Source organism: Anomaloglossus baeobatrachus, chromosome 1 (assembly GCF_048569485.1).
Source record: "Anomaloglossus baeobatrachus isolate aAnoBae1 chromosome 1, aAnoBae1.hap1, whole genome shotgun sequence".
NCBI lineage: Eukaryota > Metazoa > Chordata > Amphibia > Anura > Aromobatidae > Anomaloglossus > Anomaloglossus baeobatrachus.
Genome location: NC_134353.1, coordinates 583,524,176 through 583,543,327, shown reverse-complemented (window position 1 = coordinate 583,543,327; position 19,152 = coordinate 583,524,176). Strand labels below are relative to the sequence as shown.

Sequence of the window (19,152 nt, the reverse complement as noted above, 5' to 3'; positions counted from 1 at the left end):
CCTAGGAGCAATCAATGCTGCCTGTACCATAAGCTGTATATTATGGCTGTAGCACGTGGTATATACACAGGCGGCAGCACTGTATACACAGCCTAGGAGCAATCAATGCTGCCTGTACCATAAGCTGTATATTATGGCTGTAGTAGTGGTATATACACAGGCGGCAGCACTGTATACACAGCCTAGGAGCTATCACTGCTGCTTGTACAATAAGCTGTATATTATGGCTGTAGTACGTGGTATATACACAGGCGGCAGCACTGTATACACAGCCTAGGAGCAATCAATGCTGCCTGTACCATAAGCTGTATATTATGGCTGTAGTAGTGGTATATACACAGGCGGCAGCACTGTATACACAGCCTAGGAGCAATCAATGCTGCCTGTACCATAAGCTGTATATTATGGCTGTAGTAGTGGTATATACACAGGCGGCAGCACTGTATACACAGCCTAGGAGCAATCAATGCTGCCTGTACCATAAGCTGTATATTATGGCTGTAGTAGTGGTACATACACAGGCGGCAGCACTGTATACAGAGTCTAGGAGCAATCACTGCTGCCTGTACCCTAAGCTGTATATTATGGCTGTAGTAGTGGACGCTATATACATAGGCGGCAGCACTGTATACACAGCCTAGGAGCAATCAATGCTGCCTGTACCATAAGCTGTATATTATGGCTGTAGCACGTGGTATATACACAGGCGGCAGCACTGTATACACAGCCTAGGAGCAATCAATGCTGCCTGTACCATAAGCTGTATATTATGGCTGTAGTAGTGGTATATACACAGGCGGCAGCACTGTATACACAGCCTAGGAGCTATCACTGCTGCTTGTACCATAAGCTGTATATTATGGCTGTAGTACGTGGTATATACACAGGCGGCAGCACTGTATACACAGCCTAGGAGCAATCAATGCTGCCTGTACCATAAGCTGTATATTATGGCTGTAGTAGTGGTATATACACAGGCGGCAGCACTGTATACACAGCCTAGGAGCAATCAATGCTGCCTGTACCATAAGCTGTATATTATGGCTGTAGTAGTGGTATATACACAGGCGGCAGCACTGTATACACAGCCTAGGAGCAATCAATGCTGCCTGTACCATAAGCTGTATATTATGGCTGTAGTAGTGGTATATACACAGGCGGCAGCACTGTATACACAGCCTAGGAGCAATCAATGCTGCCTGTACCATAAGCTGTATATTATGGCTGTAGCACGTGGTATATACACAGGCAGCAGCACTGTATACACAGCCTAGGAGCTATCAATGCTGCCTGTACCCTAAGCTGTATATTATGGCTGTAGCACGTGGTATATACACAGGCGGCAGCACTGTATACACAGCCTAGGAGCTATCAATGCTGCCTGTACCATAAGCTGTATATTATGGCTGTAGTAGTGGTATATACACAGGCAGTAGCACTGTATACACAGCCTAGGAGCAATCAATGCTGCCTGTACCCTAAGCTGTATATTATGGCTGTAGCACGTGGTATATACACAGGCGGCAGCACTGTATACAGAGTCTAGGAGCAATCACTGCTGCCTGTACCCTAAGCTGTATATTATGGCTGTAGTAGTGGACGCTATATACATAGGCGGCAGCACTGTATACACAGCCTAGGAGCAATCAATGCTGCCTGTACCATAAGCTGTATATTATGGCTGTAGCACGTGGTATATACACAGGCGGCAGCACTGTATACACAGCCTAGGAGCAATCAATGCTGCCTGTACCATAAGCTGTATATTATGGCTGTAGTAGTGGTATATACACAGGCGGCAGCACTGTATACACAGCCTAGGAGCTATCACTGCTGCTTGTACCATAAGCTGTATATTATGGCTGTAGTACGTGGTATATACACAGGCGGCAGCACTGTATACACAGCCTAGGAGCAATCAATGCTGCCTGTACCATAAGCTGTATATTATGGCTGTAGTAGTGGTATATACACAGGCGGCAGCACTGTATACACAGCCTAGGAGCAATCAATGCTGCCTGTACCATAAGCTGTATATTATGGCTGTAGTAGTGGTATATACACAGGCGGCAGCACTGTATACACAGCCTAGGAGCAATCAATGCTGCCTGTACCATAAGCTGTATATTATGGCTGTAGTAGTGGTATATACACAGGCGGCAGCACTGTATACAGAGTCTAGGAGCAATCACTGCTGCCTGTACCCTAAGCTGTATATTATGGCTGTAGTAGTGGACGCTATATACATAGGCGGCAGCACTGTATACACAGCCTAGGAGCAATCAATGCTGCCTGTACCATAAGCTGTATATTATGGCTGTAGCACGTGGTATATACACAGGCGGCAGCACTGTATACACAGCCTAGGAGCAATCAATGCTGCCTGTACCATAAGCTGTATATTATGGCTGTAGTAGTGGTATATACACAGGCGGCAGCACTGTATACACAGCCTAGGAGCTATCACTGCTGCTTGTACCATAAGCTGTATATTATGGCTGTAGTACGTGGTATATACACAGGCGGCAGCACTGTATACACAGCCTAGGAGCAATCAATGCTGCCTGTACCATAAGCTGTATATTATGGCTGTAGTAGTGGTATATACACAGGCGGCAGCACTGTATACACAGCCTAGGAGCAATCAATGCTGCCTGTACCATAAGCTGTATATTATGGCTGTAGTAGTGGTATATACACAGGCGGCAGCACTGTATACACAGCCTAGGAGCTATCACTGCTGCTTGTACCATAAGCTGTATATTATGGCTGTAGTACGTGGTATATACACAGGCGGCAGCACTGTATACACAGCCTAGGAGCAATCAATGCTGCCTGTACCCTAAGCTGTATATTATGGCTGTAGCACGTGGTATATACACAGGCGGTAGCACTGTATACAGAGTCTAGGAGCAATCACTGCTGCCTGTACCCTAAGCTGTATATTATGGCTGTAGTAGTGGACGCTATATACATAGGCGGCAGCACTGTATACACAGCCTAGGAGCAATCAATGCTGCCTGTACCATAAGCTGTATATTATGGCTGTAGCACGTGGTATATACACAGGCGGCAGCACTGTATACACAGCCTAGGAGCAATCAATGCTGCCTGTACCATAAGCTGTATATTATGGCTGTAGTAGTGGTATATACACAGGCGGCAGCACTGTATACACAGCCTAGGAGCTATCACTGCTGCTTGTACCATAAGCTGTATATTATGGCTGTAGTACGTGGTATATACACAGGCGGCAGCACTGTATACACAGCCTAGGAGCAATCAATGCTGCCTGTACCATAAGCTGTATATTATGGCTGTAGTAGTGGTATATACACAGGCGGCAGCACTGTATACACAGCCTAGGAGCAATCAATGCTGCCTGTACCATAAGCTGTATATTATGGCTGTAGTAGTGGTATATACACAGGCGGCAGCACTGTATACACAGCCTAGGAGCAATCAATGCTGCCTGTACCATAAGCTGTATGTTATGGCTGTAGTAGTGGTATATACACAGGCGGCAGCACTGTATACAGAGTCTAGGAGCAATCACTGCTGCCTGTACCCTAAGCTGTATATTATGGCTGTAGTAGTGGACGCTATATACATAGGCGGCAGCACTGTATACACAGCCTAGGAGCAATCAATGCTGCCTGTACCATAAGCTGTATATTATGGCTGTAGCACGTGGTATATACACAGGCGGCAGCACTGTATACACAGCCTAGGAGCAATCAATGCTGCCTGTACCATAAGCTGTATATTATGGCTGTAGTAGTGGTATATACACAGGCGGCAGCACTGTATACACAGCCTAGGAGCAATCAATGCTGCCTGTACCATAAGCTGTATATTATGGCTGTAGTAGTGGTATATACACAGGCGGCAGCACTGTATACACAGCCTAGGAGCTATCACTGCTGCTTGTACCATAAGCTGTATATTATGGCTGTAGTACGTGGTATATACACAGGTGGCAGCACTGTATACACAGCCTAGGAGCAATCAATGCTGCCTGTACCATAAGCTGTATATTATGGCTGTAGTAGTGGTATATACACAGGCGGCAGCACTGTATACACAGCCTAGGAGCAATCAATGCTGCCTGTACCATAAGCTGTATATTATGGCTGTAGTAGTGGTATATACACAGGCGGCAGCACTGTATACACAGCCTAGGAGCAATCAATGCTGCCTGTACCATAAGCTGTATATTATGGCTGTAGTAGTGGTACATACACAGGCGGCAGCACTGTATACAGAGTCTAGGAGCAATCACTGCTGCCTGTACCCTAAGCTGTATATTATGGCTGTAGTAGTGGACGCTATATACATAGGCGGCAGCACTGTATACACAGCCTAGGAGCAATCAATGCTGCCTGTACCATAAGCTGTATATTATGGCTGTAGCACGTGGTATATACACAGGCGGCAGCACTGTATACACAGCCTAGGAGCAATCAATGCTGCCTGTACCATAAGCTGTATATTATGGCTGTAGTAGTGGTATATACACAGGCGGCAGCACTGTATACACAGCCTAGGAGCTATCACTGCTGCTTGTACCATAAGCTGTATATTATGGCTGTAGTACGTGGTATATACACAGGCGGCAGCACTGTATACACAGCCTAGGAGCAATCAATGCTGCCTGTACCATAAGCTGTATATTATGGCTGTAGTAGTGGTATATACACAGGCGGCAGCACTGTATACACAGCCTAGGAGCAATCAATGCTGCCTGTACCATAAGCTGTATATTATGGCTGTAGTAGTGGTATATACACAGGCGGCAGCACTGTATACACAGCCTAGGAGCAATCAATGCTGCCTGTACCATAAGCTGTATATTATGGCTGTAGTAGTGGTATATACACAGGCGGCAGCACTGTATACACAGCCTAGGAGCAATCAATGCTGCCTGTACCATAAGCTGTATATTATGGCTGTAGCACGTGGTATATACACAGGCAGCAGCACTGTATACACAGCCTAGGAGCTATCAATGCTGCCTGTACCCTAAGCTGTATATTATGGCTGTAGCACGTGGTATATACACAGGCGGCAGCACTGTATACACAGCCTAGGAGCTATCAATGCTGCCTGTACCATAAGCTGTATATTATGGCTGTAGTAGTGGTATATACACAGGCAGTAGCACTGTATACACAGCCTAGGAGCAATCAATGCTGCCTGTACCCTAAGCTGTATATTATGGCTGTAGCACGTGGTATATACACAGGCGGCAGCACTGTATACAGAGTCTAGGAGCAATCACTGCTGCCTGTACCCTAAGCTGTATATTATGGCTGTAGTAGTGGACGCTATATACATAGGCGGCAGCACTGTATACACAGCCTAGGAGCAATCAATGCTGCCTGTACCATAAGCTGTATATTATGGCTGTAGCACGTGGTATATACACAGGCGGCAGCACTGTATACACAGCCTAGGAGCAATCAATGCTGCCTGTACCATAAGCTGTATATTATGGCTGTAGTAGTGGTATATACACAGGCGGCAGCACTGTATACACAGCCTAGGAGCTATCACTGCTGCTTGTACCATAAGCTGTATATTATGGCTGTAGTACGTGGTATATACACAGGCGGCAGCACTGTATACACAGCCTAGGAGCAATCAATGCTGCCTGTACCATAAGCTGTATATTATGGCTGTAGTAGTGGTATATACACAGGCGGCAGCACTGTATACACAGCCTAGGAGCAATCAATGCTGCCTGTACCATAAGCTGTATATTATGGCTGTAGTAGTGGTATATACACAGGCGGCAGCACTGTATACACAGCCTAGGAGCAATCAATGCTGCCTGTACCATAAGCTGTATATTATGGCTGTAGTAGTGGTATATACACAGGCGGCAGCACTGTATACAGAGTCTAGGAGCAATCACTGCTGCCTGTACCCTAAGCTGTATATTATGGCTGTAGTAGTGGACGCTATATACATAGGCGGCAGCACTGTATACACAGCCTAGGAGCAATCAATGCTGCCTGTACCATAAGCTGTATATTATGGCTGTAGCACGTGGTATATACACAGGCGGCAGCACTGTATACACAGCCTAGGAGCAATCAATGCTGCCTGTACCATAAGCTGTATATTATGGCTGTAGTAGTGGTATATACACAGGCGGCAGCACTGTATACACAGCCTAGGAGCAATCAATGCTGCCTGTACCATAAGCTGTATATTATGGCTGTAGTAGTGGTATATACACAGGCGGCAGCACTGTATACAGAGTCTAGGAGCAATCACTGCTGCCTGTACCCTAAGCTGTATATTATGGCTGTAGTAGTGGACGCTATATACATAGGCGGCAGCACTGTATACACAGCCTAGGAGCAATCAATGCTGCCTGTACCATAAGCTGTATATTATGGCTGTAGTAGTGGTATATACACAGGCGGCAGCACTGTATACACAGCCTAGGAGCTATCACTGCTGCTTGTACCATAAGCTGTATATTATGGCTGTAGTACATGGTATATACACAGGCGGCAGCACTGTATACACAGCCTAGGAGCAATCAATGCTGCCTGTACCATAAGCTGTATATTATGGCTGTAGTAGTGGTATATACACAGGCGGCAGCACTGTATACACAGCCTAGGAGCAATCAATGCTGCCTGTACCATAAGCTGTATATTATGGCTGTAGTAGTGGTATATACACAGGCGGCAGCACTGTATACACAGCCTAGGAGCTATCACTGCTGCTTGTACCATAAGCTGTATATTATGGCTGTAGTACGTGGTATATACACAGGCGGCAGCACTGTATACACAGCCTAGGAGCAATCAATGCTGCCTGTACCATAAGCTGTATATTATGGCTGTAGTAGTGGTATATACACAGGCGGCAGCACTGTATACACAGCCTAGGAGCTATCACTGCTGCTTGTACCATAAGCTGTATATTATGGCTGTAGTACATGGTATATACACAGGCGGCAGCACTGTATACACAGCCTAGGAGCAATCAATGCTGCCTGTACCATAAGCTGTATATTATGGCTGTAGTAGTGGTATATACACAGGCGGCAGCACTGTATACACAGCCTAGGAGCAATCAATGCTGCCTGTACCATAAGCTGTATATTATGGCTGTAGTAGTGGTATATACACAGGCGGCAGCACTGTATACACAGCCTAGGAGCTATCACTGCTGCTTGTACCATAAGCTGTATATTATGGCTGTAGTACGTGGTATATACACAGGCGGCAGCACTGTATACACAGCCTAGGAGCAATCAATGCTGCCTGTACCCTAAGCTGTATATTATGGCTGTAGCACGTGGTATATACACAGGCGGCAGCACTGTATACAGAGTCTAGGAGCAATCACTGCTGCCTGTACCCTAAGCTGTATATTATGGCTGTAGTAGTGGACGCTATATACATAGGCGGCAGCACTGTATACACAGCCTAGGAGCAATCAATGCTGCCTGTACCATAAGCTGTATATTATGGCTGTAGCACGTGGTATATACACAGGCGGCAGCACTGTATACACAGCCTAGGAGCAATCAATGCTGCCTGTACCATAAGCTGTATATTATGGCTGTAGTAGTGGTATATACACAGGCGGCAGCACTGTATACACAGCCTAGGAGCTATCACTGCTGCTTGTACCATAAGCTGTATATTATGGCTGTAGTACGTGGTATATACACAGGCGGCAGCACTGTATACACAGCCTAGGAGCAATCAATGCTGCCTGTACCATAAGCTGTATATTATGGCTGTAGTAGTGGTATATACACAGGCGGCAGCACTGTATACACAGCCTAGGAGCAATCAATGCTGCCTGTACCATAAGCTGTATATTATGGCTGTAGTAGTGGTATATACACAGGCGGCAGCACTGTATACACAGCCTAGGAGCAATCAATGCTGCCTGTACCATAAGCTGTATGTTATGGCTGTAGTAGTGGTATATACACAGGCGGCAGCACTGTATACAGAGTCTAGGAGCAATCACTGCTGCCTGTACCCTAAGCTGTATATTATGGCTGTAGTAGTGGACGCTATATACATAGGCGGCAGCACTGTATACACAGCCTAGGAGCAATCAATGCTGCCTGTACCATAAGCTGTATATTATGGCTGTAGCACGTGGTATATACACAGGCGGCAGCACTGTATACACAGCCTAGGAGCAATCAATGCTGCCTGTACCATAAGCTGTATATTATGGCTGTAGTAGTGGTATATACACAGGCGGCAGCACTGTATACACAGCCTAGGAGCTATCACTGCTGCTTGTACCATAAGCTGTATATTATGGCTGTAGTACGTGGTATATACACAGGCGGCAGCACTGTATACACAGCCTAGGAGCAATCAATGCTGCCTGTACCATAAGCTGTATATTATGGCTGTAGTAGTGGTATATACACAGGCGGCAGCACTGTATACACAGCCTAGGAGCAATCAATGCTGCCTGTACCATAAGCTGTATATTATGGCTGTAGTAGTGGTATATACACAGGCGGCAGCACTGTATACACAGCCTAGGAGCAATCAATGCTGCCTGTACCATAAGCTGTATATTATGGCTGTAGTAGTGGTACATACACAGGCGGCAGCACTGTATACAGAGTCTAGGAGCAATCACTGCTGCCTGTACCCTAAGCTGTATATTATGGCTGTAGTAGTGGACGCTATATACATAGGCGGCAGCACTGTATACACAGCCTAGGAGCAATCAATGCTGCCTGTACCATAAGCTGTATATTATGGCTGTAGCACGTGGTATATACACAGGCGGCAGCACTGTATACACAGCCTAGGAGCAATCAATGCTGCCTGTACCATAAGCTGTATATTATGGCTGTAGTAGTGGTATATACACAGGCGGCAGCACTGTATACACAGCCTAGGAGCTATCACTGCTGCTTGTACCATAAGCTGTATATTATGGCTGTAGTACGTGGTATATACACAGGCGGCAGCACTGTATACACAGCCTAGGAGCAATCAATGCTGCCTGTACCATAAGCTGTATATTATGGCTGTAGTAGTGGTATATACACAGGCGGCAGCACTGTATACACAGCCTAGGAGCAATCAATGCTGCCTGTACCATAAGCTGTATATTATGGCTGTAGTAGTGGTATATACACAGGCGGCAGCACTGTATACACAGCCTAGGAGCAATCAATGCTGCCTGTACCATAAGCTGTATATTATGGCTGTAGTAGTGGTATATACACAGGCGGCAGCACTGTATACACAGCCTAGGAGCAATCAATGCTGCCTGTACCATAAGCTGTATATTATGGCTGTAGCACGTGGTATATACACAGGCAGCAGCACTGTATACACAGCCTAGGAGCTATCAATGCTGCCTGTACCCTAAGCTGTATATTATGGCTGTAGCACGTGGTATATACACAGGCGGCAGCACTGTATACACAGCCTAGGAGCTATCAATGCTGCCTGTACCATAAGCTGTATATTATGGCTGTAGTAGTGGTATATACACAGGCAGTAGCACTGTATACACAGCCTAGGAGCAATCAATGCTGCCTGTACCCTAAGCTGTATATTATGGCTGTAGCACGTGGTATATACACAGGCGGCAGCACTGTATACAGAGTCTAGGAGCAATCACTGCTGCCTGTACCCTAAGCTGTATATTATGGCTGTAGTAGTGGACGCTATATACATAGGCGGCAGCACTGTATACACAGCCTAGGAGCAATCAATGCTGCCTGTACCATAAGCTGTATATTATGGCTGTAGCACGTGGTATATACACAGGCGGCAGCACTGTATACACAGCCTAGGAGCAATCAATGCTGCCTGTACCATAAGCTGTATATTATGGCTGTAGTAGTGGTATATACACAGGCGGCAGCACTGTATACACAGCCTAGGAGCTATCACTGCTGCTTGTACCATAAGCTGTATATTATGGCTGTAGTACGTGGTATATACACAGGCGGCAGCACTGTATACACAGCCTAGGAGCAATCAATGCTGCCTGTACCATAAGCTGTATATTATGGCTGTAGTAGTGGTATATACACAGGCGGCAGCACTGTATACACAGCCTAGGAGCAATCAATGCTGCCTGTACCATAAGCTGTATATTATGGCTGTAGTAGTGGTATATACACAGGCGGCAGCACTGTATACACAGCCTAGGAGCAATCAATGCTGCCTGTACCATAAGCTGTATATTATGGCTGTAGTAGTGGTATATACACAGGCGGCAGCACTGTATACAGAGTCTAGGAGCAATCACTGCTGCCTGTACCCTAAGCTGTATATTATGGCTGTAGTAGTGGACGCTATATACATAGGCGGCAGCACTGTATACACAGCCTAGGAGCAATCAATGCTGCCTGTACCATAAGCTGTATATTATGGCTGTAGCACGTGGTATATACACAGGCGGCAGCACTGTATACACAGCCTAGGAGCAATCAATGCTGCCTGTACCATAAGCTGTATATTATGGCTGTAGTAGTGGTATATACACAGGCGGCAGCACTGTATACACAGCCTAGGAGCTATCACTGCTGCTTGTACCATAAGCTGTATATTATGGCTGTAGTACGTGGTATATACACAGGCGGCAGCAGTGTATACACAGCCTAGGAGCAATCAATGCTGCCTGTACCATAAGCTGTATATTATGGCTGTAGTAGTGGTATATACACAGGCGGCAGCACTGTATACACAGCCTAGGAGCAATCAATGCTGCCTGTACCATAAGCTGTATATTATGGCTGTAGTAGTGGTATATACACAGGCGGCAGCACTGTATACACAGCCTAGGAGCAATCAATGCTGCCTGTACCATAAGCTGTATATTATGGCTGTAGTAGTGGTATATACACAGGCGGCAGCACTGTATACAGAGTCTAGGAGCAATCACTGCTGCCTGTACCCTAAGCTGTATATTATGGCTGTAGTAGTGGACGCTATATACATAGGCGGCAGCACTGTATACACAGCCTAGGAGCAATCAATGCTGCCTGTACCATAAGCTGTATATTATGGCTGTAGTAGTGGTATATACACAGGCGGCAGCACTGTATACACAGCCTAGGAGCTATCACTGCTGCTTGTACCATAAGCTGTATATTATGGCTGTAGTACATGGTATATACACAGGCGGCAGCACTGTATACACAGCCTAGGAGCAATCAATGCTGCCTGTACCATAAGCTGTATATTATGGCTGTAGTAGTGGTATATACACAGGCGGCAGCACTGTATACACAGCCTAGGAGCAATCAATGCTGCCTGTACCATAAGCTGTATATTATGGCTGTAGTAGTGGTATATACACAGGCGGCAGCACTGTATACACAGCCTAGGAGCTATCACTGCTGCTTGTACCATAAGCTGTATATTATGGCTGTAGTACGTGGTATATACACAGGCGGCAGCACTGTATACACAGCCTAGGAGCAATCAATGCTGCCTGTACCATAAGCTGTATATTATGGCTGTAGTAGTGGTATATACACAGGCGGCAGCACTGTATACACAGCCTAGGAGCTATCACTGCTGCTTGTACCATAAGCTGTATATTATGGCTGTAGTACATGGTATATACACAGGCGGCAGCACTGTATACACAGCCTAGGAGCAATCAATGCTGCCTGTACCATAAGCTGTATATTATGGCTGTAGCACGTGGTATATACACAGGCGGCAGCACTGTATACACAGCCTAGGAGCAATCAATGCTGCCTGTACCATAAGCTGTATATTATGGCTGTAGTAGTGGTATATACACAGGCGGCAGCACTCTATACACAGCCTAGGAGCTATCACTGCTGCTTGTACAATAAGCTGTATATTATGGCTGTAGTACGTGGTATATACACAGGCGGCAGCACTGTATACACAGCCTAGGAGCAATCAATGCTGCCTGTACCATAAGCTGTATATTCTAGCTGTAGTAGTGGTATATACACAGGCGGCAGCACTGTATACACAGCCTAGGAGCTATCAATGCTGCCTGTACCATAAGCTGTATATTATGGCTGTAGTAGTGGTATATACACAGGCGGCAGCACTGTATACACAGCCTAGGAGCAATCAATGCTGCCTGTACCATAAGCTGTATATTATGGCTGTAGTAGTGGTATATACACAGGCGGCAGCACTGTATACACAGCCTAGGAGCAATCACTGCTGCCTGTACCATAAGCTGTATATTATGGCTGTAGTAGTGGTATATACACAGGCGGCAGCACTGTATACACAGCCTAGGAGCAATCAATGCTGCCTGTACCATAAGCTGTATATTATGGCTGTAGTAGTGGTATATACACAGGCGGCAGCACTGTATACACAGCCTAGGAGCTATCACTGCTGCTTGTACCATAAGCTGTATATTATGGCTGTAGTACGTGGTATATACACAGGCGGCAGCACTGTATACACAGCCTAGGAGCAATCAGTGCTGCCTGTACCATAAGCTGTATATTATGGCTGTAGTAGTGGTATATACACAGGCGGCAGCACTGTATACACAGCCTAGGAGCAATCAGTGCTGCCTGTACCCTAAGCTGTATATTATGGCTGTAGCACGTGGTATATACACAGCCTAGGAGCTATCACTGCTGCCTGTAACCTAAGCTGTATATTATGGCTGTAGTACATGGTATATACACAGGCGGCAGCACTGTATACACAGCCTAGGAGCAATCAATGCTGCCTGTACCATAAGCTGTATATTATGGCTGTAGTAGTGGTATATACACAGGCGGCAGCACTGTATACACAGCCTAGGAGCTATCACTGCTGCTTGTACCATAAGCTGTATATTATGGCTGTAGTACATGGTATATACACAGGCGGCAGCACTGTATACACAGCCTAGGAGCAATCAATGCTGCCTGTACCATAAGCTGTATATTATGGCTGTAGTAGTGGTATATACACAGGCGGCAGCACTGTATACACAGCCTAGGAGCAATCAATGCTGCCTGTACCATAAGCTGTATATTATGGCTGTAGTAGTGGTATATACACAGGCGGCAGCACTGTATACACAGCCTAGGAGCTATCACTGCTGCTTGTACCATAAGCTGTATATTATGGCTGTAGTACGTGGTATATACACAGGCGGCAGCACTGTATACACAGCCTAGGAGCAATCAATGCTGCCTGTACCATAAGCTGTATATTATGGCTGTAGTAGTGGTATATACACAGGCGGCAGCACTGTATACACAGCCTAGGAGCTATCACTGCTGCTTGTACCATAAGCTGTATATTATGGCTGTAGTACATGGTATATACACAGGCGGCAGCACTGTATACACAGCCTAGGAGCAATCAATGCTGCCTGTACCATAAGCTGTATATTATGGCTGTAGCACGTGGTATATACACAGGCGGCAGCACTGTATACACAGCCTAGGAGCAATCAATGCTGCCTGTACCATAAGCTGTATATTATGGCTGTAGTAGTGGTATATACACAGGCGGCAGCACTCTATACACAGCCTAGGAGCTATCACTGCTGCTTGTACAATAAGCTGTATATTATGGCTGTAGTACGTGGTATATACACAGGCGGCAGCACTGTATACACAGCCTAGGAGCAATCAATGCTGCCTGTACCATAAGCTGTATATTATAGCTGTAGTAGTGGTATATACACAGGCGGCAGCACTGTATACACAGCCTAGGAGCTATCAATGCTGCCTGTACCATAAGCTGTATATTATGGCTGTAGTAGTGGTATATACACAGGCGGCAGCACTGTATACACAGCCTAGGAGCAATCAATGCTGCCTGTACCATAAGCTGTATATTATGGCTGTAGTAGTGGTATATACACAGGCGGCAGCACTGTATACACAGCCTAGGAGCAATCACTGCTGCCTGTACCATAAGCTGTATATTATGGCTGTAGTAGTGGTATATACACAGGCGGCAGCACTGTATACACAGCCTAGGAGCAATCAATGCTGCCTGTACCATAAGCTGTATATTATGGCTGTAGTAGTGGTATATACACAGGCGGCAGCACTGTATACACAGCCTAGGAGCTATCACTGCTGCTTGTACCATAAGCTGTATATTATGGCTGTAGTACGTGGTATATACACAGGCGGCAGCACTGTATACACAGCCTAGGAGCAATCAGTGCTGCCTGTACCATAAGCTGTATATTATGGCTGTAGTAGTGGTATATACACAGGCGGCAGCACTGTATACACAGCCTAGGAGCAATCAGTGCTGCCTGTACCCTAAGCTGTATATTATGGCTGTAGCACGTGGTATATACACAGCCTAGGAGCTATCACTGCTGCCTGTAACCTAAGCTGTATATTATGGCTGTAGTACATGGTATATACACAGGCGGCAGCACTGTATACACAGCCTAGGAGCAATCAATGCTGCCTGTACCATAAGCTGTATATTATGGCTGTAGTAGTGGTATATACACAGGCGGCAGCACTGTATACACAGCCTAGGAGCTATCACTGCTGCTTGTACCATAAGCTGTATATTATGGCTGTAGTACATGGTATATACACAGGCGGCAGCACTGTATACACAGCCTAGGAGCAATCAATGCTGCCTGTACCATAAGCTGTATATTATGGCTGTAGTAGTGGTATATACACAGGCGGCAGCACTGTATACACAGCCTAGGAGCAATCAATGCTGCCTGTACCATAAGCTGTATATTATGGCTGTAGTAGTGGTATATACACAGGCGGCAGCACTGTATACACAGCCTAGGAGCTATCACTGCTGCTTGTACCATAAGCTGTATATTATGGCTGTAGTACGTGGTATATACACAGGCGGCAGCACTGTATACACAGCCTAGGAGCAATCAATGCTGCCTGTACCATAAGCTGTATATTATGGCTGTAGTAGTGGTATATACACAGGCGGCAGCACTGTATACACAGCCTAGGAGCTATCACTGCTGCTTGTACCATAAGCTGTATATTATGGCTGTAGTACATGGTATATACACAGGCGGCAGCACTGTATACACAGCCTAGGAGCAATCAATGCTGCCTGTACCATAAGCTGTATATTATGGCTGTAGCACGTGGTATATACACAGGCGGCAGCACTGTATACACAGCCTAGGAGCAATCAATGCTGCCTGTACCATAAGCTGTATATTATGGCTGTAGTAGTGGTATATACACAGGCGGCAGCACTCTATACACAGCCTAGGAGCTATCACTGCTGCTTGTACAATAAGCTGTATATTATGGCTGTAGTACGTGGTATATACACAGGCGGCAGCACTGTATACACAGCCTAGGAGCAATCAATGCTGCCTGTACCATAAGCTGTATATTATAGCTGTAGTAGTGGTATATACACAGGCGGCAGCACTGTATACACAGCCTAGGAGCTATCAATGCTGCCTGTACCATAAGCTGTATATTATGGCTGTAGTAGTGGTATATACACAGGCGGCAGCACTGTATACACAGCCTAGGAGCAATCAATGCTGCCTGTACCATAAGCTGTATATTATGGCTGTAGTAGTGGTATATACACAGGCGGCAGCACTGTATACACAGCCTAGGAGCAATCACTGCTGCCTGTACCATAAGCTGTATATTATGGCTGTAGTAGTGGTATATACACAGGCGGCAGCACTGTATACACAGCCTAGGAGCAATCAATGCTGCCTGTACCATAAGCTGTATATTATGGCTGTAGTAGTGGTATATACACAGGCGGCAGCACTGTATACACAGCCTAGGAGCTATCACTGCTGCTTGTACCATAAGCTGTATATTATGGCTGTAGTACGTGGTATATACACAGGCGGCAGCACTGTATACACAGCCTAGGAGCAATCAGTGCTGCCTGTACCATAAGCTGTATATTATGGCTGTAGTAGTGGTATATACACAGGCGGCAGCACTGTATACACAGCCTAGGAGCAATCAGTGCTGCCTGTACCCTAAGCTGTATATTATGGCTGTAGCACGTGGTATATACACAGCCTAGGAGCCATCACTGCTGCCTGTAACCTAAGCTGTATATTATGGCTGTAGTACATGGTATATACACAGGCGGCAGCACTGTATACACAGCCTAGGAGCAATCAATGCTGCCTGTACCATAAGCTGTATATTATGGCTGTAGTAGTGGACGCTATATACATAGGCGGCAGCACGGTTATCGCTGGGATTCCCAGTCATGTGACTGGTCATGCTTGCACCTCAGCCTATCAGATGAGTGCTCAGGGCACCGCCCCCTGCGAGCCCTACACTGCTCTCCATGTGCTGTCAGCATGAATTTACATAATGCAGGTCCTCACATCACAAGCAGGACTCACCTTCAGTGTAACACAGCGGCCGACACAGGAGACTGCAGCTCGCGGGTGGCAGGGAGCCCTTATGAAGCAGGTGACCCCTCTCGGTGCCCTAAACAGAGCCCACATACTACCAGGGAGACACAGCGTCACATCCACTCACAGGTGTCACTCAGCTCATCTCGGGAATGGATTGTTCGTGTCTAGCACTGTTACACACTATCCTGCTCGATTTATCACGCCTGAGCTTGAGAGGCGCAGAGTCTGTGCTCTGCTGACATCTAGTGGCTATTTGCAGAGTAGCACGTTAACGACAACAGAATAGAAGGTCAAATGGATGATACATAATAAACCTGTAAAGATGATTACCACAAACAAATACAAGCTTTATTATAGTTACAGAATTATAAACAAATAATTATGGTGAATCATCATGTTACTAGATATCAAAAGGTGAGTAACCTAATTATTGTTCATGCATGATAATGATACAGTATATTCAGCCTTTGTGACCAAGCCTAATAGCACATATTCAGTCACCGGCTTAGGCCTAGGACACACGGTGAGAAAAACGGTGCGAGTGGAATGCGATAAAAATGTCATTCCACTCAGACCAATATAACTCTATGGAGCAGCTGCCATGAGCGATTATTTACTCAGCCCTAATCGGACCGAGAAAACAATCGCAGCATGCTGCAGGTAGAATGCGATCTTGTTCCATTTGCACCCATACAAGTCACCGGTGTAACACAAAAGCAGTGCGGTTCTCGCATCAGTCAGCAACGGAGGAGATAGGGGGATAAATCCCTCCCTCCCCTGCTCAGCTATGGTCTGATTGCACAATCGGACCACCATTGCATGGCCCTTGCAAGACACTCGGTTTCCACTGTGCTGCGAACATGAGCAGAGTGTCATGCGAGGACTCGCACATAACCCCGTGTGGCCCTGGCCTATTGCGATGCTCGCATGACACTCGGCTCGCGCTGGCAGCACCGCAGGAGCCGAGTGTCATGCTAGTATCCATGCGACTGAGGTCCCACTGTGCGAGCGGACCTCAGCTGCGGAGGGGCGGGCCGGCGCTGCGGACGGGCGAGCCAGTGCTGCGGAGAGGCGGGTCGGCACGGAGGAGGGGAGGGAGGGATTTCTCTCCCTCTCTCCTCCGTAGCTGGCTATTGCGATTCTCGCTTAGGCCAGTTCTCTTAGGGGATTAGTCAATGCGTTTCTATTTTCCCTGTTATATTTCCATGTACTATGATGGATTTCAGAGCCAAGGAAGCCCCATGGCTTGCTATGTCCTGTGTATGGCCACCGGTATTATCTTATTCACATGTGCACTTTACACCACTTCATTTTATTGTTATCCACACCACTGTGAATATTATCACTACTTATTTTTGCTGTACCTGAACAGTTTGTGATGTTCACACACCTGGACCATTTTAGGCTATGTGCCCACGATCAGGACTCACTGCGCCCTGGATGTCCGCAGGAGAACACGGCTGCTCAAGGCCACAATCAGGGTTCCCTGGCTGGTTGGCTCTATGTTAGTACATATGTTAGTACATCCCAGTGGGCGTGCTAATGTCGCGGGCGGAGGAGGGGACGCCGCGCTCTCCCACTGCTCGGGTCCGGCTGCCGCGTCTTCTGCGGCCTGCCACTGCTCGGTGGCTCGAGCGATGGGCCGGATCCCGGGGACTCTAGCGGCGCTCCTCGCCCGTGAGTGAAAGGGGGGTTTTTGGGTGTGGGGATTGTTTATTGTCCGTGACGCCACCCACGGTTGTGGTGATTTTGGTGACACCACCGCTGCTATGTATGGGGATCCCGGGAGTGATGGTATGGAGCAGCCAGTTGTTGTGTTGCCCCTCCGTGGGTAGGGGTTGGTGATCCCGGGGCCCAATGGTGGAGTTGGGATGGTGGACAGGCGGGTTATGGGGCCTGTGGAGGTGCAGGGGTGCAGGGGCAGCTCTGTGCCTTGCGGCACTGTGGTACTCACTCAGCCTGAGATGATGACACAGTTCTCGGTAAAACACACGGCTGGAAAGACGGTTCCCACGGACGGCTGCACTTGCTTTTCCCAGTAGTTGACGGTGACTGTCACTTTTCCCTGCACCTAAGATGATGATGGTTGCGATGGGTTCCCACCGGTAACCCGCTCCCCGGCTTGGATATGGGCCGGAGGAGCCCTACTTTGCCCGCAGGCGCTGGCCCTGAGAAACTGGTGCCTTGGCGGTGGCGGTGTCTCTTGGTTACGGTTGGACTGTTGCCTTCAATCGGGACTTGGTTGTTGGGAGACAGTCGTCCCCTTCACTGACGGATTTGGCAAATTATGGCGACTCCTAGCCTTGCCGGGATCCGAAAGGCCCCTGCCCTGGTGCTGACTGCTCTTTGTATACCGCTCCGGTACCGCCGGGCCACCACCCGTCCGCGGTCCCTTCCAGCAACCTCCAAGCAGTCACCCCTCCAGACGGTCACCGCCGTCTGCTGACCTTGCTGTCTCAGTCCGAGGCACACACCTGGACCAACTTTAGGCTTGCTTAACTGTTCCTTTTCTGTCACTTTCTCTTTAGCTCCTCTACCACTTCCTTCCACTTCACTGTTTACTCCTTCACTTCCCTCACTGATCTCTTCTCTTCCTCAACTCTATCTGCCTGGTTTTCCCGCCTCCAGAGCTGTGAACTCCTCGGTGGGCGGAGCCAACCGCCTGGCCCACCCCCTGGTGTGGACACCAGCTCCTGGAGGAAGGCAACAAGGATTTTTGGGTTAGCTTTGGTGTTCCTAACTGGGGTGTAGGGTGTGGTGGTGTTATGACCTGTGACCCCTGGCTTGCCCAGGGCGTCACACTAACAT

At 47.3% G+C, this 19,152-nt stretch overlaps 1 protein-coding gene across 1 annotated transcript in view; it reads right to left on the bottom strand.

Annotated features, from left to right (window-relative positions):
• The window catches only part of FXN (frataxin), a 47,771-nt gene extending 31,241 nt beyond the window's left edge, over positions 1-16,530 (bottom strand). Inside the window, exon 1 of the mRNA XM_075340039.1 lies at positions 16,330-16,530. Within this exon, the coding sequence (XP_075196154.1) occupies positions 16,330-16,434 (105 nt within the window). The 5' untranslated portion in view covers positions 16,435-16,530. The remainder of the gene's footprint in view (positions 1-16,329) is intronic.
• Between the last annotated feature and the right edge of the window lie 2,622 nt (positions 16,531-19,152).